The 24,643-nt window shown below is 30.0% G+C and overlaps 2 protein-coding genes across 4 annotated transcripts in view; one reads left to right on the top strand and one right to left on the bottom strand.

Moving 5' to 3' along the window:
- The window catches only part of Dus3 (Dihydrouridine synthase 3), a 65,618-nt gene extending 45,404 nt beyond the window's left edge, over window positions 1-20,214 (top strand). Inside the window, exons 11-12 of one of the 3 annotated variants that reach the window (XM_075355673.1) lie at window positions 335-424; window positions 20,196-20,214. In XM_075355673.1, the coding sequence (XP_075211788.1) occupies window positions 335-407 (73 nt within the window). In that variant the 3' untranslated portion in view covers window positions 408-424; window positions 20,196-20,214. Of the gene's footprint in view, window positions 1-334; window positions 476-12,672; window positions 12,942-20,195 lie in introns of those variants that run through there. The other 2 variants (XM_075355672.1, XM_075355671.1) reach the window with 2 other exon arrangements.
- On the bottom strand, window positions 475-24,185 carry LOC142319900 (uncharacterized). Its single transcript, XM_075357574.1, has 6 exons — window positions 24,120-24,185; window positions 23,700-23,774; window positions 21,028-21,108; window positions 13,618-13,737; window positions 10,026-10,166; window positions 475-1,281 (listed from the first exon to the last, which is right to left on the bottom strand). Exons 1-6 carry the CDS (start codon window positions 24,183-24,185, stop codon window positions 1,114-1,116), a joined length of 651 nt encoding a protein of 216 aa, XP_075213689.1. The 3' UTR covers window positions 475-1,113.
- Window positions 24,186-24,643: the final 458 nt, after the last annotated feature.

The raw sequence follows: 24,643 nt of genomic DNA, 5'->3' as shown, positions 1-24,643 counted from the left end.
TTGACTGATTGACTAAATGGATATCAGTTTATGGCTTGGAAGTAAATAGGTTGAGAAGTACATTAGTTTGTTTCGTTTACTTAACAGTCCTTGTAAGATGTTGCACATTTTACTGAAGAGTAAACTAGGAATTTAGGTTGTTATGGGCAGGTTTCCCAAAACTTTTACACCAATCCTTGATCTTAATTTCTCTTAAAATAGTTTTCCCGCCTTTATGCAGCTTGCCTAAGGGCCATAATTTTCAATTGAATGGTAAAATTATGTATTTGGTTTTTCATTTAATAAATTATGTTTTTTCACGATCCTTGATAACAGATTGTTAAAATTGTTACAGTGAGATGTTACTGGGACCTGTACCTGATTGTTTTCAATTCTTACCAAAACATAAAGCAAATTCTTGGAAATAATGAATTAAAACTTAAATGTAAGTATTGTAAAGGGAAATAGAAATAAAACATACAAAATGTTTTAAGAAGTATTATTTTATTTTAAAAACCAAGCCGTTTCTCCTTATTATGATGTGCAATTTTATATTTTCTGAAATTTTGTATCTTATAACTACATAAAAATTAGGGTAATGCTGTTTTAAATCAAATTCGGAGGGAAAAGAATTGTATTTTTGATCCTCTGCCGTGTTACAGTGAAGTTAAAATGAAGTTATAAAAAATAAAATAGATTCATTGAAAAGGTGAAATAATGTTTTCAGTTATATATCCTGTGAAGTTTTATTGCAGTAATCTTTAATGCTTTGAACAGTGCTATATTTTAAGTTTCATTGTTGTATAATTTTATCGTATATATTTGATGATGTGTTTTTATATAGAATCTCTCGTTTTAACCAGACTGATTAGTGTATGTACCTTAAACACTTTATATCATCGTATTTGTCAGTAAGTAAATAAATCTAGTAAAGTAGTTTGATATTGTACGAATATTGATTTATTGTAATTACTGATTTTTATGAATTTTCTTGTAGGTTTTGTTAGTTTTCCAAAAATGATATGGATTTTCATAATTATAGTTACTGAATTTTTTAGTTATAATTCATAAAATACTTTTGGTATTCTTAAAAAAAATCTTTTCTCTTAAAATTAGTATGAATGTTGTCGATTGTCAATAGTGATGTCCTATTTCACCAAGTGTTGATACTGGCCACATACAGTCACAACTTGATGCTATAACTTGTGTAAATGTTTCCCAACAGTCTGAATTAAAACGACGTCTTGTCAAAAAAATAGTCTGTGTACGCTGAACACATCTGAATCCTGGATAGACACAGGTCTGAAAAAGAAGTTAAAGAAAGCTCTTCACTTTAAAATAAAAAATGTCTGTAAAAAATCATTCCAGTATTACAAAAAATTAGTTTCTTTGTTAGTTTTTGATGTCTTATTGTTAAAATTATGATTTTTCTGTTGATTAAAAAAATTTTATTTTATTAATTGTATAGAATAATTAAGTAGTATTTTACAAGTTTTAAGTGTGTTACGATTTTCGTTTACCAACTTGGGCAGGCTTACAGGTCAGCTTACAATATAGTTTATTTATCTTCTTTTGGAAGATGGTAGAAGAGGGAGGTCTACTTTCAATCTGAAATGGCAGCTTCCAACTTGGTACCATTTAGCAGTAAACTGCATTTAAAGATTAAGTTAAATTTTTTTTAATGTATCGACTAACTTATTTGCATATCTTCACTCACAGCTGTGGCACTAGCCGAGTGGTGAGTATAATAATTGAGAGATTTTGGGTCTTTTTCTAACTTTTTTTTCTTACATATACTAGCACAATGATTTTCTTCTTTATTTCAAAGCGACCTATTTGGAACTACAAATATTTTTTACTTTTGACTTTTCTTCTTTTCCATATTGCACTCATTTTTGTTCTTCTGTCCATAGTATTTATAAGAATTTAGAAGAAAAAACTGAATTTGTGTCTGCTGATTATTTTATTTTCAGCATGTCTGTTTCAGTCTACAAAATATTTATATTTTGTTTTTCTTAATAATTACCATCCTATACATTGCAAAAAGCATACTGAAAATTAAAATAAATTGCCTTATTTTAATTTTTCCAAGTTTTATAAAGCAAAATTTGTTTATTATCTATTTGTTAATCCTTAATTCCTCATGTCACCCCTGTTTCCATTGATTTATAGAGCTTTTCAGGTTAATGTAATTGTTATATTCAAATAAAATAATAATTACCCACTTCAACAATTTCAAACTTTTGGAACAATGTTTTACAACTGTAATGTGGTCTTAAAGTATTTTTCATGCTGATTTCAAATCTGATTTTATTTTTTTCTGTATTACATAAGGTTTTTATCCAAATCACTTTTGAAGTTTTTAAATAAAAATGACATTTTTTAAATATGGAAAATTTTTATTTTAGTTCGATTTAAAGATTGTGTGTTTTGTAACTTCATATAAAATTATAATGCATTGCATTAGAGTAGACAATGGTATATACTTACTTAAAAATTGCTAATATAAAATTTATAACTCTGCAACATTGTTTTATTGGATTTGTATTTTGGATGTTTTTGTTGTTGCACATAAAGTTGGTTACAACTTCTTTAACGTTCTCCCATCACAATGATCCATGCTTGATTAGCGCTCTGCGAAAATATGTTGGTATCTGGTTGCCTCCCTTCATAGTCTTATGCTACCATCTTGTGAAAAAAATTACAGTATATTAAAGAGATTTAACAGATTTTGACAAAAAAACGTTATGATTGGATATTTTTTATGCTTGTAACAACAAAAAAATTGAAACAGTACAAAAATTGCGATAATTTAATTGCAGAATTTTTTTGTGCATTTCTACCATGTTTTTTATTAGCGAATTTTTTTTTTTTCTTTGTGTTTACGAAACATTGTTTGCTGATTTTAAAAATAATACTTTCAAGCAAATCGGTTGAAAATTGGGCAAAATATGATGAAAAACCCGTGTCATAAATCACAGATTAGTAACATATGTTAGTATAAGTGAAAGTAGATTCAGAAAAGTATGTTTTATAAAACTCCCCACCACTGAAAAAGGTATTCAGATTGGCAAAAAACAATTTTTACTGTATAGTGTTATTCATTACTAATCGTTATATGTTACATGTTTACCGATATCATTTGTCAGAAAAGATATTTATAGACCTCAAGTAAAAGTGACGTATTTATGACCACAAATTCCTTTTTTTTTTGTGTGTGCCGTATATCATAATTTATTATGTGATTCAATACATCGATAAGTTGCTACTTTTGTAAATAATAAATAAATCCATAATTGTCATAGCAATCACACACACACACACACACACATACACACAAGCACATTTCTGAGAAAAAAATGGTCATCTTCTTTCTAGTCTAAATAAAACATTTTACATCGTATAAACGTCGTTTAAATTGTGTAATAAAACTGATTCCTTTGTGAATATAAAACAAAATAACTGACTTAGTGCAATATAAAATGATTTTGTAACAGTGTTTTAAAACTGACGCCGTACATAACCAGTTACAAGACTAAATGATCTGAAAAGGTTAAATGAAACCCTTTTTGCCATTGGATTCATTGTACTTTCAAACCAATAGTCTTTCATTAAATGTCTGATCTGTGGACCCACAAAAATCCCTTCTTTAAGTTTCTCATAAGATACGAGAGTAAGTCAGTTATTATCCGCAATGTAGTTATAAATTTTATTCCAATACAAATAGGAAACTTACATGTACATCATTTTTCAACATAGTCCCCTTACATTTCAACGCACTTGGTCCATTGTTGCACAAGCTTCCTGATGCCTTCATAAAAGAAGGTTTTCAGTTGAGCTGCAAGCCAGGAATATACTGCTTCTTTCATTGTTTCATCTTAGGTAAATAGACGGCCCCTTAATGCCTCTTTGAGTGGACCAAACAAGTGGTAGTCAGAAGGGGCAAGATCAGAACTATATGGAGGATGAGCCAGTACTTCAAAGTTGAGTTTCTGGAGCGTTTCAGCAGTGTTGCTTCAAATTGCAGGCTTCAGCTTGGCAGTAAGCATCTCACTGTAACGAACACTGTTTATTGTCATGCCGCTTTCCTCATAATGTTCCAGTACTGGGCCTTGTGAGTTTCAAAATACTGTAAGCACAGTTTTCCTGAGGATGGTTGGGTCTTGAACTTTTTTTTGCAAGGCGAATGTGGATGTTTCCATTCCATACTCTGCCGTTTACTCTCCGGCTTGTAGTGATGGATCCATGTTTCGTCACCAGTGATGATTCTGTCTAAGAAGATGTCCCTTCATTACCGTAGCAATCCAAATATTTTTGGCAGATGTCCAAGCGCATTTGTTTATGCAACTGTGTGAGTTGTTTTGGGGCCTGTCTTGCACAGAATTTATGAAACCCAAGTCTGTTGTGGATGATTTCGTAGGCAGAACCGTGACTAATTTGCAGACGATGTGTCACTTCATCAATAGTTACTCATCTGTCTAAGAAAACCATGTCATGTACACGCTCAATGTTTTCCTCATTTGTGGTGGTAAACGGTCGTCTGGCTCCTTCATCATGTGTAACACTTGCACGACCATTTTTTTAATTTTTCAATCCATTCGTAGACACTCCATTGCGGCAGCACACTGTTCCCGTACTGTACCAAAAGTCTTTGATGAATTTCAGCCCCTGATACACCTTTCAACCACAAAAAACAGACCCCTGAACGTTGCTCTTCTTTGGTGCAAATAGAAAGTGGAGCAGCCATGGTTAACAGCAGGGCAGCAATGATGGAACTAACCTAGCAGCATCAAACCTGCATAGACATAACAACAATTAAACCACGCATGCGTCATCTATACAACACGACAGTACTACGAACATAAACAAAAATATAACTAAATTGCGGATAATAATTGACTTGCCCTTGTACTTTTGGAAATTTTTTTGCCAAGTCATGGAAGCAGTCACCATATTTTGAAAGGGCTTTAGTGAACTATTCTATTAATCCAAACCTGATGTGCCAAGGAGGTAATAGTATCTTGCTTGGTTGAACAAGTGGTACATTTGTTATGTTCTGTGAACCGGGTTAGAGGGTTTTTCTTTGGGGTCAGTCTGTTACCTTTCGATGCTTGGTTTTGGCTTGGCTGTCCCATTCCCAAATGAAACACAGCATTTTTGTGTAGCCGTATTGTTGACCAAGTAACTTACCTACTACTTTTAAATCCCCACAAATTCTCCAAGAATGTTTTTCATAGTTTACGTATTTCAGCAGAGCTTTAAGATTTTCATAAACCTCCTTGAGATGTATTGAATGTGCAATTGGTATTGAGCCAAACAAATTTCAATTATATAAAAGTACACCTTTGAGGCTATGTTTTGACGAGTCTATAAATCACCTCCACTGACTTGGATTATAAGTGACGTTAAAGAAATTCCATAAACCCTCATATCACAACAAAAAACCAGATAGTCTTCTTCTTTAAAGAATTTTGTTAATTCCTTCTCTCTGGTCCTATAACAAGAGAACAAAACTCCACGTAGTAGATTTTTTCCTTTGTCTTGACCCAAGCAATTGGGCGGCATCTTTTGTCAGATTCAATTCATGAGTTAAATATTAAGTTCATTTTGACTGAATAATTTTTTGCAGAGTCTTCTTCCCCGGCTTGTAATCATCAGTATTATTGCATTCATTTTCTGAGCTGATCACCTGTGGCTCATCTTCAAAAATGGGAGGTGGAAGTGGGATAAAAAGTGATTTCACTATGTATAACTGATTGTAAAACCAAAGGAATGTTGGGATATCATATATCCTTCTTACGTTTTGCATAATGATCTTTAATGTTAACCATACAAAAATAACAATCATTAACATGATTTTGTGGCTCCCTCCAAACCGTTGGGATTGCAAACGGCATTTATTTTTTCGCACCATTTTTTCACAGTCGCAGTCCCTCAACACATGTACAGCATATCTTGTGCAGTGCCCAGCTTTTGTCTTCATCACCAAGTCTTATGTCGAAGTATGCGTAATAGACATTTCTCATGAAACTATTAATGTACTGTCTTAGCTTCGCAATAACATAGCTATCACAAATATAACAGAATTTGAGGGAACTTATTTCTAAAGAAATTACATATAACAGCACTATAACATGTAAACAATGAACTACGTTTCCCACCTAACAGCCAGGTGGGTGTAACAACTGTAATCCCTCTTAACAAAGTAAAATCTCCCTCCCTCCCAATAAAAGTTCCCTTTGTGGAATTTACATTTAAATAAAAAATGAATTCACATTATTTGCAAAAATATTATATGTGATAGAAAAAATCTAATTACAGATCTGAAATCAGCGCAAAAAATTAATTTAGGAACACGTAAAATTACAGAAACATAGAAAATCATGTTGCATAGTGTTATCAAACATGAAATGCATACTTATTTGTTTTTAGATTTTTATAAATATTATTATTGTAGATACTATTTATTAAAAAATCATTTGCATTAGTTATATGTAAGAAAAAGTTAAAAAAAAAAGAAAAAGACATGGAATTTCAAACCTGAGTCCTTTCAATTACAAGGCTGGAATGCTAGCCACTCAGCTACTCACACTGCTGAACTATATATACAAAGTATACAAATAAGGTTTACTTGAACCACTCAAAAATCTTTAAATGGAGTATACTCCAATTAAAGCCAAGTTGGAACCTGCCATTTGGATTTAAATTTTGGACCCCTTCCTAATACCCAGTAAAAGAGCATCAGTAAATTTAAAGCTGACCACCTGCCCTTGTAAGTCGTAAGAAAATGACTTTATATAATAAACAGGATGATTGAGGAGGAACTGATTTTAGAGCTTGAAATAAAGAAAAAAGTTCATTCAAGCATATGATCAAAAATGTTTTGTTATAAACTTATTGCTAATGGTTAAATGAGGTCATTCTGAAATTTTTAAGACTATATATAAGGCGTAAACATGATGATGTCATATGTTTTTGACCTGAAAAATCAAATAAAGCAGATCCCAGAACTGTATCTCCTGTAGTTTTCATGATATCTAACATAAAACAGAAAAATTCAGTGAAGAAAACATGTTTTTTTAGGTTTGAAGTACAATAATTTTGTTAAATGATTATTAGATGCATAAATTTTGTTATCAAATCTTGTAAAAAATTTAATTATCAGAAAAGTAGTTAACATCTATGAAAAACAAAAAACAAAATTGACTTTTATTATTAAAAAGAAAATATAACAGAAAAATGTTATGAATTTATAAGAATTAAAAACAACTGTTTGTAGTTAAATAAATTAGCCTTTAAAAAATTAAAATAATTTAGTTTAAAAAAATATTCACTGTGGTTTGTACTATATTAATTTATAATAGAGTTTGAAAATTCTACCATTGACATTGATACATTTTTCAGCTCTTTTCCTTTAATTTTTTTGCCAGCCTAATGACTTCTGTTTCTTTGTTGAGGGCAGTAGCATTTAGAATGCAAGGGATGAGTTCATCACTTGTGTCTACTTTTTATTTTTATAGCTTACATCTCATCCATCCCCATAGACAGTAATCAAAAGAAGTAAGGTCCAGTGATCTAGGTGGTCAGTTTACTGGCCCTCTGCATTCAATCCATTTACTAGTAAATTTTTCATCTAAGAATTGACTTACTTCATTCATGAAATGTGTTAGTGCTCCATCAGGTTGATAGTACATTCAATTCGTCTTGAATGAGAAATTTTCAAGCACTATATATAAGAAATTCATTGTTTAAAAACTCCATTTAATTTCTCCCTGTGATCTGTTGTTCTAGTGTGAAAGGGCTGAATAATTGGTTGCCTATATGCCACACCAAACTTTCACCTAAAATCCTTGCTGGAAATTGATTCAACTATAGCATATGGGGTTTCTTTAGACCACCAATGTGAATTCCATGTGTTGTTTATTCCATTACGATTAAAAGTAGCTTTCTGAATGTCATAATTAAGTTGTAATTATTGTTAACCCATTGGCAAAATTCCATTCATCTGTCGTGATCACCAAGCTGGAGGTGTTGAACTTTCTGAATATGATAAGGATACAGTCCGTCTATGAGCATATTTACTGCATTGTGTCTTTCATATTGTACTTTGTGATATATTAAGTCATGTAGAAATTCTTCATGTGCTCATTGCAGGGCACATGAAGAATGCTGTTTCACCTGAAGAACATTATCCTTTCATTACCATGTACTGTTTGATATTAGCATTGGGAAATGTAACTATTCTCACAAAGATCATTAAAAATTCTATAAAATACTTTAAGGCTTGGAACTACTTTCCAAGAAACTTCATCTGTATTCTTCAACCACAGCTGGATCACTTCCATCGCAAAAGCCAGACAAAAATAATATCAATGTATTCTGCATGGGTGAAGAGACACCATTTTTCAGAACAAAGAATCAAATAGGAATTTCACTTTTAAAATTCAGATTCAATTGGAAAAATTTAGGTACAGTTTAGAGTACAACAAAAACACTACATAACTTATTTCTCAAAAATAATCAAACGCAGTAAAAAACAACTAAACCACCTAATGTTTTTTTTTTTTTAATACTTAATGACAATTGTTGTCATAAATTTGAAAATTTTATGACAACAATGACTAGTATTCAAATTAATTTTGAAGCATACAGTTAATTTTTCCAACTAATCTTTGAAAGATCAAAATTTGATGTACTAATAGTAATTGTTTTTAATTTTTACAAATTCGTAATATTCTTCTGTTATGAAGTATTGTGGTTTATTTTTAATAATAAAAGATTATTTTTTTTATAGACTTTATTACAATAACTTTCTCAGAATTAAATTCTCTACAAGTTTTGATAATAAAATGTATGCCTTAATTAAACATTTAACAAAGTTATTGTACTTCAAACCTAAAAAAAAACAACATATTTGTTGCCATCAAATTTTTTTGTTTTACATTGGATATCATAAAAACTAATGAGATACAGTTCTAGGACCTGATTTATTCAATTTTTCAGGTTAAAAAGCATAAGAAATCCTCAAGTTTACCCCTTATATAATGCCTTAAAAATTTCCTACGATCTCATTTTACCAGCGAAACTGGAAACCAAGCTAAATATTTCACTAGCAGTAACTCGATAATAAAGCATTTTTGACCATATGTTTGTATGAACTTTTTTCTTCATTTCAAGCTCTACAATTGGTTCCCTATCTATTTCCTTTGTCACCTGAATCATATATATATATTTTTAAACATTATATAGCACTGTATCAAATAATTATTAACAAATAAATATTTAAATCCATCAGATACAGTTCAATAAAAGATAGGAACACTCACCTCTCTGCCTATAAGAGCTCAGACAGATAGGTGAGTGTTCTTACCTTTTATTGATCCATGTCTGATGGATTTAAGTATAAGAAAAATTTTAAAGAAAACATTACTGAAGATGGGCTTATGTCTGTAAGGACTATAATAATAAAAAATCAGTAAAGGTAAGCATGTTCTGTAATACTGTACTTTGTGGAGTGGATGAAAAAATATTATATTGTTCGACGAACAGGATCTAGCTGAAATTTTCGTACAAAGGAGATATGGACTACAAAAAGTTTAATTTAAATTAATAATATATATATATTTATGGTTTATATACTTATTAGTTTATATTTAATATATTAAATATTTTGTATATATATATATATATATATATATATATATATATATATAATTGACATATAATTAACATATATAATTAATTATATATAATTAATATATATATATATATATTAATTATATGTTTTCAGGATTGTATTTATATCTATATACATTGTTTCATTCAGAGTTACTATGTGTCAATGCTAACCTTTAGCAGCCAATTAGGAAAATTATAAATATAGACTAAAAGTAAACATAATAAAATATGTTACAGTGGTTAATTTGTAAATCTTTGGTATGTAATAGAAAAAAAAAATCAAAGCTATACATGTATTAGATTTAAACAAGGTGTAGTTTTTAAGTAACCCTTATACATTGTTCATTATATAATCAACTTGTAATTACCTGTTTATTTGTAAGTATTCCGTGATCATCAGGATTTTGACTTTTACATATTACTTCAACATAATGTGGTGGGCGGAATTCAAATTCTTCATCTTGTAATTCAATTCGTCTGCGTACAGTTTGACATAGTGGCCGAAATTCCTGCAAATAGTATAATTTTTTTTTTTTTAATTTAACAAGAACTAATAAAACAGTGATTTATAATAGAAAATCACTCAAAGTAAAAAAAGAATGGTAAAAAGTAAATGAAAACACTGTCAATTATTAACGTGTTCAGCATAGCGCAGAAAAACAAGTGTATTTGCTTAACCTTTTCTTTCTTTTTGCTGTTTAGCCTCCAGTAATTACCGTTTAGATAATACTTCAAAGGATTATATGTATGAGTGTAAATGAAGTGTAATCTTGTACAGTCTCAGTTCTATTTCGACCATTCCTTAGATGTGTGGTTAATTGAAATCCAACCACAAAGAACACCGGTATCCACAATCTAGTATTCAAATCATATAAATGTAACTGTCTTTACTATGACTTGAATGCTGGAACTCTCAACTTCCAAATCAGCTGATTTAGGAAGACGTATTCACCGCTAGACCAATTCGGTGGGTTGTATTTGCTAAACCTGAGACAAATGTCCATAAAAAATTTGTATGACTTGTGAAGACAATAATTCATTAACCTGTCATCATGATCTACCGTTTTTTCACAGCATTTCTCCATATCATATCGTAATTTATGTAATAGATTTTTTTATGTTTGTAGCAAAATTTTTTTTAAGAAAAAATAAATTAGGCAAAATTAAAAATATAAATTATTAATTCTAGACTTACTTGTTTTTACTTAATACAAAAGAATAATTATTAATATACTAACTAAAAATTGACTATAAATATTATAATTTTTTAAACTAGTAAAAATATGAAATTAAATAAAATCTTAAATTTGAATGTTAAATGTAATTTTCTAAATATATAACATACTACTCTAAATATTATGTATACATAATACTTACTATATCTGTTCCATACTCATGCCATTTCAGTTTTAACAGTGCATGGTTCAGTGTTTTACATCATAAAACTATAAGTAAATTGATCCATTAATCCAAAAATAAAAGATAGAAAAATAAAGTAGCGCAATAAACAACGAACAGCAGTTAATTCAAAAATTTATAAAAAGTTAAAAAAATCTAATGCCTTATGAATCCACAGTTTCACTTGTGGGTATCTTTATTGTAATATTCAGCAAATCACTTTGTAAAGCGGCAGTTTCTGCAGATACACTTCACAATAGTAAATAGTGTCTTTTCTTTTATTTGTCATAACACACTGCAACATTTTCTAATTCTGATCTGTTTTTCTGAATTGTGTTGTAATGGATGTATGACAGGTACATGAAGTGGAGTTTACAATTGAATGGTAGTCTGCTGTCAGATAGGTTTTCGGATAGAGGAACAGGATCTAGTAATTGAAGGTTGGTAGGATTGAAAAACTGGAGATGTTATTACAGACATACAGTATTCACAAAAAGATTTGTTGAAGGTGGGACTTTTTTTTTTACAGGAAGAAGCTATTGATGAATATTAAGTAGATAATATGGATCACCCACCAACTTTTAATACTATTTTAAGATTTTTCTTTCAATTGGGTAGTAAGCCATCATCTAATCAGCACATCAAAATAATATTTTATTAATATAAACAATATAATTATTATTTTAATATGTTCTATGTAAAAGAAACAAAGAAATGTGGAAACTGCAAGGATGAAATCACCACTTTGAAAAAATAAGTTAAAAATTGGCCAGGATGAGGTAACCAGAGAATACTTAAACAGTAGCATTGAAAAATTCTTTCCAAGTGATGGCATAACATTAACTACCCCAAGTAGTTTCCTGGGCTTGAATAACAGCAATATAAAATATCATAAATATTTGGTGTGTCATCAGTCTCTGGCAGAGTTCAGTTTGACACTCAACAAATCATTAGGCTCAACATGTTAAATAGTTGAAAAGCTTTCATAAAATTTCCACACCACATCATTGTTTAAAAAAAAAATACAGCTGTTTGTAGAATGTTCTTTTTATCATTGTATACTGTTGTTATGGCATCTTGAATAAATTTTTATTGAAATTATTAAATACCTAGATTTATAATATGGTTAAATCTTTATTTGTATATTTTAGTGAAAAATAGTTTTTTTCTTTTCTGAAGTATTATTAAGATTTGCTTTTTTGCAGTTTTTAGCATTTTTTTAGTCTTTACAGTTGAAGAACCTTTCTTAAAGTTACTGCGTTGGTACATCTGCTACCCTTATCCTAGTGTAATTACTGTGTTCATTTTGATTTATGAATGTTGTAAAAATACCTCATTCTTCATCTCTTTCACCACATTAGTTGGTAATGGTATGCCTTTTTATTATACTAGTGCAATCTATCAATCATATAACAAATGAATTTTGTATTCTTTAATTGATTATTTTATTGCATTTCATAAATGAATGTGTGAACTACAGACTGCCTGCCTAGTAAGGGGGAATAAAATGAATGAAGTAAAATAGCATTCTGGATGAATTAAATTATTTCAGATTTATGTAAGATAAATATAAAATATTTTATTTTCTGATAGTAATGTTTTGTTTTCTTTATACAGCTTTCTTTAATTAAACTGAAAATATCAATTGACATGTTTCAAGCAAATAGTTCGTGGCGAGTAATTCTTAACGAGCTATAATTTATCTCATTGACTTGTGTTTTATGTGTATAGATGAATACTAATGGTATAAACTGACGTCATTTTTCATGTTAAATAAAAGTATTTTATGTATACATTAAGCAGCATAAATTTTCATTCAGGAAAATTTATTATAAAAATTTGAATTTATTAATGTTTATTTAAATGCAGTTGTCTGTGATGGAAGTGGTTCATTTTATTAAAAAAGCATTATTTAAGATTGTTTTATTTATTTTTTTACCCATTAATTTTTTAATCTTTCAGCTTGTTAAATTATTTTTCTTTTTAATTTCTTGTTTATTTTTTCCTCAATACTGATATTTGTTACTAACTTAGCAGTTTTTCAGTGACTTATAGCAAATACTACTGCTTGATTTTTATTTTACTTTCTTTTTGAGATTTTTGACTAACATTAAATTATAAATAAATGGTTTTTTTTTTTTGTAAACAATCTAAAATTCATTTTTGTTTGAACACAAAAACAATAGGTTGCAGCCCACTACTGATTAATCGGTGTAAGTGAGAGGTTTTGTTAATTATTATTTATATTTATATATTATATGTGGTATAACACAATATGAGATATTACACCTAGTTATCATTCATAAAACATTAGAAAGCTCAGTTGATTCACAGAGTGGGCACGGATTGCTGGAATGGCAAATGACTTCTTGCTACTTTTGATGTCTTGTTGCACTTACTAAACTTCCACTGTGCTATTAGCAGTACCAATACTATTTCAGACATTCTACGCAGAAGTACTGTGCATTTATATGTTTATGCTGTATAAAGTTTGGTGGGTAGTGGATAATTTTTGTCTGAAAAAGGTTTTTAGATTATATAATACACATTTGCATTACTTACTGGTGTTTTATATTCGGCAAATGATTCTGGCACTTCCAAGTAATCCAAGTCATAGTAATTTTGAGGTAGTGAAGGGAAATAATTCCATATACTTGCACTTCTTTCTTGACGATTATTATTCTGAAACATTAATTTAAAATGTTGTTATAATAAAGATACATTTCTTTTTACTTTTAATGGTTGATAGTTTATTGTGCAGTATCGTTTAAACACTCTATATTAGCTTGTAGAGTGAAAAATAAATAAACGTTGCATTTGTGTATGCGAGTTCATCATAATTCTGCTGAATCACATCCTGTATATCAGTGCCGAATCACAATTTGGCCATATCTATATACAACATTACTCACCGTATAATTAGTCGTTTAATCAAATGTTTGTAAAATATTATGTCTTTTAAGTTCTATTAAAACCCTTGATCTTTTTACATGATCACTCTTTTGTTCTCGTGTTCAATTTTTGTGTTTCTGTTATTTATTAATGTTATTTAAAATTAATATAATGCAATTTTTTTTGTTTACTGGAACATAATTGTAGTGTATTCCCCTAAATTTGTATCTATATGACTTGAGTTGTATTATTTTGACACTATGTCTAATACCTGATACAGATTCAGTTGAAAATAGTGCACAGTTACTGACATCCCTCCAAAAAAAGGCTGTGATAAAAGCCCTTAAGTTGTGTAGAAAAATACATCATTTTAAACACTTACAAAAGCAAATTGCAGATTAATCCAATGGCATTGATTTTGGATATTGTTAGCAAAATTGCTAACAAAAGTGGAAGTTGTGCTGCTTCATTGAACAATGTGATTTCGAGAGTATAATCTATTAATGAATTACGGCCTCCTAAGAAAACAAAGCCCCGGAGGTCAATTCAAGAAAAAGTTAACGATTTTGATAAAAATGTGATTCATTAAAAGTATACAAATTTTATTTTTTGAAACGAACTGACTACAATAGACGAAGCATTAAGAGTTGTAAATGATGATAATGGTCTACCAGATTTCCAAACAACTTTTTGTAAATTGTTAAAAAGTATGAATTTTAAATACAAAAAACAGGCCCGGGAAAGTGCTTTAATTGACAGGAATGATATCCATTATATGGTGAAGACTTTATTTCACTGAAATAAAGAAAATCAGGCAAGAAGGCCATAGAATATATTATATGGATGAAACTTAAGTCAACAAAGGCCTTAAGTCAACAAATGAAAAGTTTCATTTGGAAATATATAACTGTGAGTTCGTCAAAAGAAGCCTTTTTATGTGGCTTATCAACCGGCAGTAAGGATCCATCAGGTAAAGGTTGGTGTCTCATAATTATGCATATTGGCAGTCATACTGGGTTTGTTAGTAGTGGTCTCTGGATTTTTTAATCTAAATGTACAGGAGAGTGTCATAATGAGATAACTTAGAGAAAGTGTTTAGCGTTGTGTTACCTCTTATGGAAGATAATTCAGTTGTCTTAGACAATGCCCATTATCATTCATGTAAAAAGGAAAAATTTCCAGCCATGTCTTGCAAATGAATGATATCAATGAGCATCTCATTGCATCTCTTAATACTGGCAGCAGTATAGATTTCTTGCAATCAGATAAAACTGAGTTGAATTTATTATTTGTTTATTATCACAGAAATTTAATTTAAATTATTTGTGAATTACTATTAGTGGACAAATGACAATTTCATAACTCTTAAAAAACTCAAGGAAACTATGTAACAATAATCAACTTTAATGAATAAAATACTCATGGATTATCAGATGTGTCGAACAAGGTAAGAAATATTTATTGATCATTTAACATGTCTTAATTTATTTAAATTTAAAACCCGTGTATAATTTTTGTAAAATATAATAGCGCATGGTTACTGAATATTAACATTACGTAGTTTCTTTTATATGCAACGGGAGATGCTTGTGAATCAGTTGCCTGAACACTCGTACATACAGTCTGTTTACATGAACTCTATAAGCTAACTGAATAAGGCAATAGCTAAAGTACAAGTAGCCAGATATTTTATTTATTTTTGTAAGAAGTTGGTTCTGCAAATATTAATATAGTTTTCTTTCTAATTATTTTCTCCAATTTATAAATCACAGTATTTTCTTGTTAATCTTTCTTGTGCATTACTACCTTTGTTGTTAACCAAGTTCTTATGCACAATGCACAGAATCCTTACTGGTGAATGAATGTTTCTTTACATTAATCTTGTTTTATGATTCTTGATGAAGAATTCTTTTGAGGTTCTTTTCAATCCTTGAAATTTGATTTTAATCTTTGGATCTTTAAATTACTTTATCTTTTTCTTTAAACATTTATCATCAAACTATTTGTAAAAAAAATAAAGTATCATTCAATACTATATCCATTCTCTTCAATTTCAACTTTGTAACTTTTAGAGTTACAGTCCTATTTTTAAAGATTATTAATTTATCACATGCATGAAAGTAAGAAATAGAAATTTTGTTCTGTAGAACATAAAAAAAAATCTGAAACTATGAAATGCAATGTTTCATTGTTGTAAAATGTAATTATTGTAGCATTTTAAAGAAAGTAGTACCTCATTTATTCAGTTGTTACAGTGCAGCAACTGACTGATGTTCCAAAGATCCCAGGTTCAATTCCTGGTATAAAGCTGGCATTTTTCCTCATAACCTATTAGCAAGCAAAACCTTTTCTGTAAACAAATCATCTTAAGAAAAGGGTTCTTCTTTTACTCATTGTGTTATTTTTTACCCTAGCCCTTGTGACTAGTATATTATGATTATCTTTCTGTTCAATATCATTCCCTGCTATGATTTTTTCCAAACATTCATCTTAGAAATAACTGCATCTTAGTGGTCTAGAATACTACTCTCTAAGTATGAAAGATGTGTTTATTGTTGATATAATTTATTGCCAACTTTTTCTCCATTTCTAATTTGGAATTTATAAAAATGAAAACATAATATTCTATTGTTTCAATTTTAATTTCTTTGTATTGAAGTGAACATGTACAGTAGATATACAGTAAACTGAAATGTGAATTCTCAGATTACTAGTGAGCAAAGCGTTCAACTTTTTTTTTAGCAACATTCATCGGCTTAAATCACAAGAAGAGTGATCTGGTTTTAACTCATCATTTCATTAATCTCAATTTCCTCTGTAAAATATCTGATACATTTCAGTTTATTGTACAATAAAATAAAAGTCCACCTTCTGGTTGTTGTAATGCAGTTCTGTGGATATTTATTTACCTTTGCAAACAAATCCTATAATCTGCATAATACCTATAGCCGGGGTGGCCTACACAAGGTCCACGGCCATGTTGTGGCCCACGGAGCTGGTTCAAATGAACATAATGTTAACTTTTATTGTACATACCATCAAAAGAACATTACACCATGAATCGTTTATATCATATATTTTTAAATTATAGCTAAGAGAAATTTGAAATCTTACACTTTTGGAAAAATCCATTGGTTTGAGCTATTTTAAATGTCCTACATTTTTGGGAAAATTCTTGTTAAAATATCTTGCTATTTGATTCTGGTTACTTAGTTTTTGTTTGATGCTAGGTGTTGATAAAATTTAATATGAGACTTCAACCTGTGATATATGTGTTGTGAGGTCTTCAGCGTGTAATGGAATAAGTTAGTACAAAATACTGTCTTTAGTGTTATTAATTAGTATTAACCGTGGTGTTTTATTTTTTTCAGACCTACCATGGCGTCAACTGTTAAAGACATTGGACCAAAGAAGAGAAGAATTAAGAAGTTTTAAAGACAGATGGGCAGTAAACTATTTTTTCATGGAAATTAAAGCCCATATGCTTGATACGCAACGAATCTGTTTCTGTTTTGAAAGAATTTTAACATGAAACGGCACTATGAGACTAAACATGAAAATAAGTTTGATAAGTACAAAGGGCAATTTCGACAAGACCAAGTAAATGACTTTAAAAAAAAATTCTGCACAAGATATTTACTGGAGTGGGTTCAGAGTCAACGTACTATGTAAAATCTAGTTAATGCAGTACCCATGATAATAGCAAAAAAATCAAAGCCATATTCAGATAGTGAAATAGTTAAGGAATGTTTGAAGAGTGTCATTGAAATTCTGTGTCCAGAAAAGAAGAAGGATTTCTCAAAAATAAGTCTGTCTTGTCAGACTATTACTAGGTGTGTGGACGACTTTGGAAAACATATAAGATAATTTGAAAAGTCCAGCATCTGAATTTATATTTTATGCTCTAGCATTGGATGAAAGCACAAATATGGTAGATACTGCCCAACTGGCAATTTTTATCAGGGGTATTGATGTCCATTTTAAAAAGATAAGAGAATTAGCAGCACTGCATCCAGTTAAGGACACTACTAAGTCAAGAGATCTGTCGCAGTTACATTAACATTGAATCGCTTTTCATTACAACTTAACAACTTATTGGGCTAACAACGGATGTTGCTCCAGCAATGGTTGGGAAACAAAGGTTTAGTAAAATTAAAAATGAGGCCTCCAAAGTCGGTAATACTTCAATGCTAAATTTTCATTGCATTATTCATAGATGAATCTATGTTCCAAGTCCCTTAAAATGGACCATGTCATGAAAGTAGTCATCAAAATAATGATCTTCATTAAGTTGAATGGGTTGATTCACCAACAGTTACAATTTCTGAATTCTTCGGATTTGGATTATGATGATGTTGACATTTTATGCAGAAGTAAGATGCCTGACCCATGCCAAAATGATAAAAAGATTGTTTGATTTGCAGCAAGAAATACAATTAATCTTTGCAGGCAAGTCAAAAAGTATCCCAGAGTTTGAAGACAAAGAGTGGTTTACGACTTTGAATTTCTGATTAAAATAACTAGCCACCTAAATAACGTTAATACTCATCTACAAGGGAAAGATAATTAATCTTTCCCTTAATAATAAGATGTTAATAATGATCTTAATTAATAAGATGTATGATCATATTTCAAATGAAACTTGGCCTTTGAGAACAACAGTTGAGGAAAAAACTTTACTCACTTTCTTATACTGTGATTGCAACCAGACGTCACACAGGAGGTGGTAGATAAATATGCTTTTTTATATCTGACTTAAATCTCGAATTTGAAAACTAATTTCAGGATTTTAAAAACCATGATGTGCTTTTTTGTGCATTTGCATTGCCATTTGTGGTAGACGTGAATTTATTACCAGGAAAATTACAAGTGGAACATTGTGAAATGTGTTGTGATACACAGTTAAAGGAGAAATTCCATCAAGTTGGTTTGGAAGAGTTTTATAAAACGTATTTTGACAAGGATAAATATCCTTGTGTTTTACAAACATGCTCTGTCAATGGTTTCGCTATTTGGAAACACTTATGCGTGTGAATAGCCTCTTAGATGCATGAAGCACATTTAATCACAAATGAGAACACAAATTACTTTCTCTTTTTCTTTTTGTTATTTAGCCTCCGATAACTACCATTTAGATAATACTTCAGAGGATGATATGTATGAGTGTAAATGAAGTGTAGTCTTGTACATTCTCAGTTCGACCATTCCCGAGATGTGTGGTTAATTGAAACCCAACCACCAAAGAACACCGGTATCCACGATCTATTATTGAAATTTGTGTAAAAATAACTGGCTTTACTAGGACTTGAACGTTGGAACTCTCGACTTCCAAATCAGCTGATTTAGGAAGACTAGACCAACCCGATGGATTAAAGAACACAAATTATTGATGTTCATTTGGAAAACTGTTTGCTTTTAGCGATAACATCAGTCAAGATCAATTTTGATATACTTAGTTCTGCAAAACAAAGTCAGATGTCTCACCTTTAAATATTAAATAAATTGTTTTATATATATATATGTTTGATTCTCAGTTATGTTTTTATTTTCTTCAAAAAAATAAATATACCTATTTATATTAGACCAGGCAGGCACTTGACTATGATCTCACCTGCTGGGAAGCGACAATGTAGTCGACGTTGTAGTATACTTGCCTGTTTGCTTTAATTAACAAAAAAAAAAAATTAGGTTCATGGCCTCACAGCAAATATTATTTATGAAATTTGACCCGCCTCCTGAAAAGGTTGGCCACCCCTGACCTACAGAATATAAATATTCTACAGAAGAATACATTAATCTTCTATAAAGTATATGTAAGTGTTACCTTTGCAAATTTGTATCTTGTAGATAGGTATAATATAAATTAATATTGTTAATAAATATTAACTTAAATAATTTCAATCATAAGGAAATATGGCTTAATATTTTTTTCTTTTATTTGACTTTAAATGGTATCATTTTCTGTGGGTATTATTCAATAATAATTAACTGTTGTTAATAGCACACTGTGTAGGAACCTACATTCACCATTGTTTAACTTTGTAGTCTATTGGACTCATTTTAAATGCATTTTAATTAATTTTTAAAACCATTTTAATATTATTTAGGGTTTTGGAACTTTCAGATTGTATGAGATGATGCTGCATTCAATCATTTACTTAGAACATTCTTAGTCTATGGTTAGACATTCATCAATTATTAAAAGCTTTTCAATGTTAATTAATATATACATTTTTTTTCTGTTACAGACTGGACTAATGCCACATTAACTGATGCATTTTTATTTGTATGTAGGTTTCACAATTGATCAGGTTATAATGTATTTAATTTAATGCAGTTATAGGTACAGGCTGTCTTTATTTTTATTTATTTCTTTTAAACAGCCGTGGAAGATAACAAAATATCTAAGAATATTATATTTTTGCACTAAAAGAAAATAAATTCTGGTGGGTTCATTAGTGGTCAGTTTCACAAAAGAAAATTTAGAATATTCGTAAACCACTTCATTGTTTGCTAAATTTTTTAATGTTATCAATAATTACATCAACAATTATAAAAGTATCAATAAGTTCATTTGAATATCTTCTTTCTGTAGGGAATGAGAAATTAATTTACGTTAAGTGACAATCACATTGCAGAAAAGTGAATGGTTGATGTATTCCTCTGTTATGAACTTGAGGATATGCATTGGTTTTAATAATTTTGAATAATTTCAGTTGTGTCTACCACCTGTTGTTTGATATTTTTGATGTACAAATTATTTTATACGGACAATTTGTGTTAAAAAAACATTCATGGTGCTTTACCCTTAAAAAGACAATCCTCAGAAACACGACCCTTAAAAAAGAACAGTACTCAAAACTTTTGTTGAGATAAAATTTAAGTTTACGAAATGTAAGTAAATAAATTCAGTGTGCTTAAATAAGGTTTTTTCTGTGAAGGTAATTAATTTTTTCAATAATGTTTTTGTTGCTAGATTAGTTACTATTATTAAATTTACTGCATATTATCTATCATATAATATAACTAAAGTTTTAGTATTTACTAGTTTTAGAATCTTAAAGGTTTTTTCTCTCTTACCTTTGTTCTATTATAACGATAAGCGTCTGAACTTAACCAGCATGTTGTAGTCAGAAACAATAATAAAATCGCCCATTTTACCTGAAAAATATTAATCTATATAATTTTTGTTATACATTTGGTTTATTATGTGTACATCTCACTTATTCTGTGAAATGATATTGACCTTCATCATTACATAAAAAGAAAATATATCAAGAAAATTTTTATGGGTTAGTGGTTTTTTTATTAGATTTCTTATGGAGTAAGTTTCTGATTCCATCTTTTTCTCAGCTAACTATTTTTTGCAAATCACATGTAGGAAAATATTTCTACATTACTGTGTAGGAATATTTACAGTGTACATCACTGTGATGTAGTTTGTCAGTTGCTCTGAACACCAATAATTTAATAACAACTTTTAAGGTAATAACAACTAATTTGTTCTTAGAACTATTAAACAGCGATTGAAAATGCAGTGTAGAATCTAGTTAGAAATCATGTAAATGCAAATGAGCTTTTTTTTTCCTTTTATGACCAGTAATGAAAATTATGAAAGACTATCTTCTATTTTCTTTTTTTGTAACATCTAAATCTAGGTAAATCTATTAAATATAAAATTTTAAAACTCATCATACCACTTCTGGTGGTGTTTTCACAAGAGGAATTTGTTTTTATATCAAGTACGCAATCATGAACTGCAAGGAAAAACCTTTGTTATTAAAGTTGGTAGACCAATAAGAACTGAGATGGACCAGTTCCTAATAAGAAATCAGTGTTGAGTTTAGCGACTAAATTCAGAGAAACAGGTTCTATTAATGACAAAGAACACATAAGATCAAGGATAGGATTGAATCCAAAAGCAATCACTGAAATCAGTGACTGAAACTAACTACTTTACTAAAAAAAAGTAGTCGCTTCTCATCTGAAATTAATTTGCCAGATTCATCAGGTGACAAAACAATTGAACCTATGGCCATTTTAAATTCAACCAGATTATGAGCTTCATTTCAACAAAGAAAAACAGAATATTTTATTGATTCTGTCCACAAGAGGATTCATGTATGAACTAGCTATTTTTCTCCGATTAGGTGTGGTTCCATTTAAATAGCTACATAAATAGTCAAAGTAGGATTTGGAATGCTGAAAATCCCCATGTGTATCATGAAACATCATTACACCCACAAATCTGAATAAATTTAACCTACATTTCTCATTCTTATCTCTTATACTGTTTAGATTCAGTATGTTAACATCACAGTTAATCATTGCATTTCATGTCCACTTCATCACCAACTGTGAATCATACTCCTTTCAATTTCGGTCAATTTAGTTTTTTCAATGGTCGCTATTGAAAAAACAATTAAACCTCTATCATACTCCTTCCACCGACTAAACTAGAAAAGGGAATGTTCCGTATACATACAGAAAAAACTACCTTTCACCAGCACACCAGGGTCGGCATTGCAGGAGCGACAGTGCTCTCACTCCCTCACATGCAGCTTCCGATGTGCGCATGCACACAACAGCCAAACACCACGCCGCTGGAACTGTGAAGTGCACAGTTCCATACAAAGATTCTTGTATCTTTTTCATAAACTGGGGAATGCTGACATTAAGCTTAAGGATTATGTATTATACAAGTATAAAGAAAGAATTAAAGAAAAAAGGACTTATATTAAATGCTATCGATAATATCAAGTGGAAATAGGGGTGCTGCATTCCACAGTGCCTGTATGCGAACCGCCACTGCTTATTTTCAAACTGTAATTTCATTTGTTCATTCTGTCCATCCAACTGAACCTTGAATAATTTCAATATTCTTATCCCAGATGATTACACCATCAGCAAAAGTCATTCCATTGATACATCTCATTGAGAACATTTACTTTAACATTCCTTATTATAATTTACATTATTGCATTAAATAAATTAGCAGCAACACATTTCTGTGCTTCAATCTCTTACCTATATCAAACCATTCCATTACTCCTATACATATTCTAACTGAACACCTTTTGACTCTATATAGTTAACATATGCTCTCACTATCCCTAATTGTTTGTGATTCCTCCAGATAGACCTCCTTTTTACTAACCCATACGTTTTTCAATGTCAGTGAATAGCGTGATCATATTCTTACCATAATCCCACTTCTTAATAACTAACGAGATACAGGAAATCCTCATCCTCAGCAAAAATCAAATTATTCTTCAACACTGCTTTATCAATCCTCCTTCCTATTCTATTTAGAATATTATTTTTAATTATTTTTGTATGCTGCTCAGTTAGTGTTATTCCTCTGTAATTTTTCACCACCTTTGATTTCCTTTTTTAAATAAAATACTCTTCTCTTATCTCCAATCATCTAATATTATTATTATTATTATCTTTTCCCATATGAAATTACACATTATTTCATCTATACCTGGAGCTTTCCTTCATTTTGTTTTATGTAACACTACCTCCAGTTCATTTGAGTTTAATTACAGCACTTTTTTCTCCACCTCATAAAGTCCTACTCTACCTACAATCAATCTGTGATCCCTATCCTTATAAAAATTGATTTAACCTTCATATTTTTCACTCTACCATCCCACTTATATCTTATACAACCAGCTGTGATATAGATCCAGTAAATTTAGCCTATTCTGCTTTTACCAACATGGGCATTAAATTTTCTCTATCGTTACCTCTTCCAATGCAGCATAGAAAGCATCTTTCTCTTCACATGAACACCTTACTTGAAGAGAATACATTATTCTTGTCTGAAATACACAGTATTTGTTTTAAATCACTTACAACCTTACTACCCAAAAAAATTGCCACTCTCAAATAACTCTTAACATTTATGTAAAAATGGTTTTTGTTTTATGTAACACTACCTCCAGTTCATTTGAGTTTAATTACAGCACTTTTTTCTCCACCTCATAAAGTCCTACTCTACCTACAATCAATCTGTGATCCCTATCCTTATAAAAATTGATTTAACCTTCATATTTTTCACTCTACCATCCCACTTATATCTTATACAACCAGCTGTGATATAGATCCAGTAAATTTAGCCTATTCTGCTTTTACCAACATGGGCATTAAATTTTCTCTATCGTTACCTCTTCCAATGCAGCATAGAAAGCATCTTTCTCTTCACATGAACACCTTACTTGAAGAGAATACATTATTCTTGTCTGAAATACACAGTATTTGTTTTAAATCACTTACAACCTTACTACCCAAAAAAATTGCCACTCTCAAATAACTCTTAACATTTATGTAAAAATGGTTTTTACCCATTTCTCACCTTATTTTTATTCTATCTTATTCAACCAAAACACCTCCAATGTTCTCTTCTTCATAACTTCTACTATCTCATGCAATTTCTCATTTTAAGATAATATATTCAGTTTCCAAAATCAAAATTTACCATTTATATTCTTCTAATCTAACTTAAGTCTTAATCTCTGACTCTAGGGTTGCCATCAGTGCCTGCATAAAACAGCATTCTTAGAGTACCATACTTCTTCATTAAACTTTACAAATGTTTGGGAATCATTAGCATAGTGAAATGAATAAGAAGAACATAGATAATTGAGGATAGGGCAAGATTCATCCAGTAAGGGTCATAACAAGAATCAAG

The sequence above is a fragment of the Lycorma delicatula genome, chromosome 2, assembly GCF_047948215.1.
Source record: "Lycorma delicatula isolate Av1 chromosome 2, ASM4794821v1, whole genome shotgun sequence".
Classification (NCBI taxonomy): domain Eukaryota; kingdom Metazoa; phylum Arthropoda; class Insecta; order Hemiptera; family Fulgoridae; genus Lycorma; species Lycorma delicatula.
This window is presented reverse-complemented; position numbering and strand designations above follow the sequence as displayed.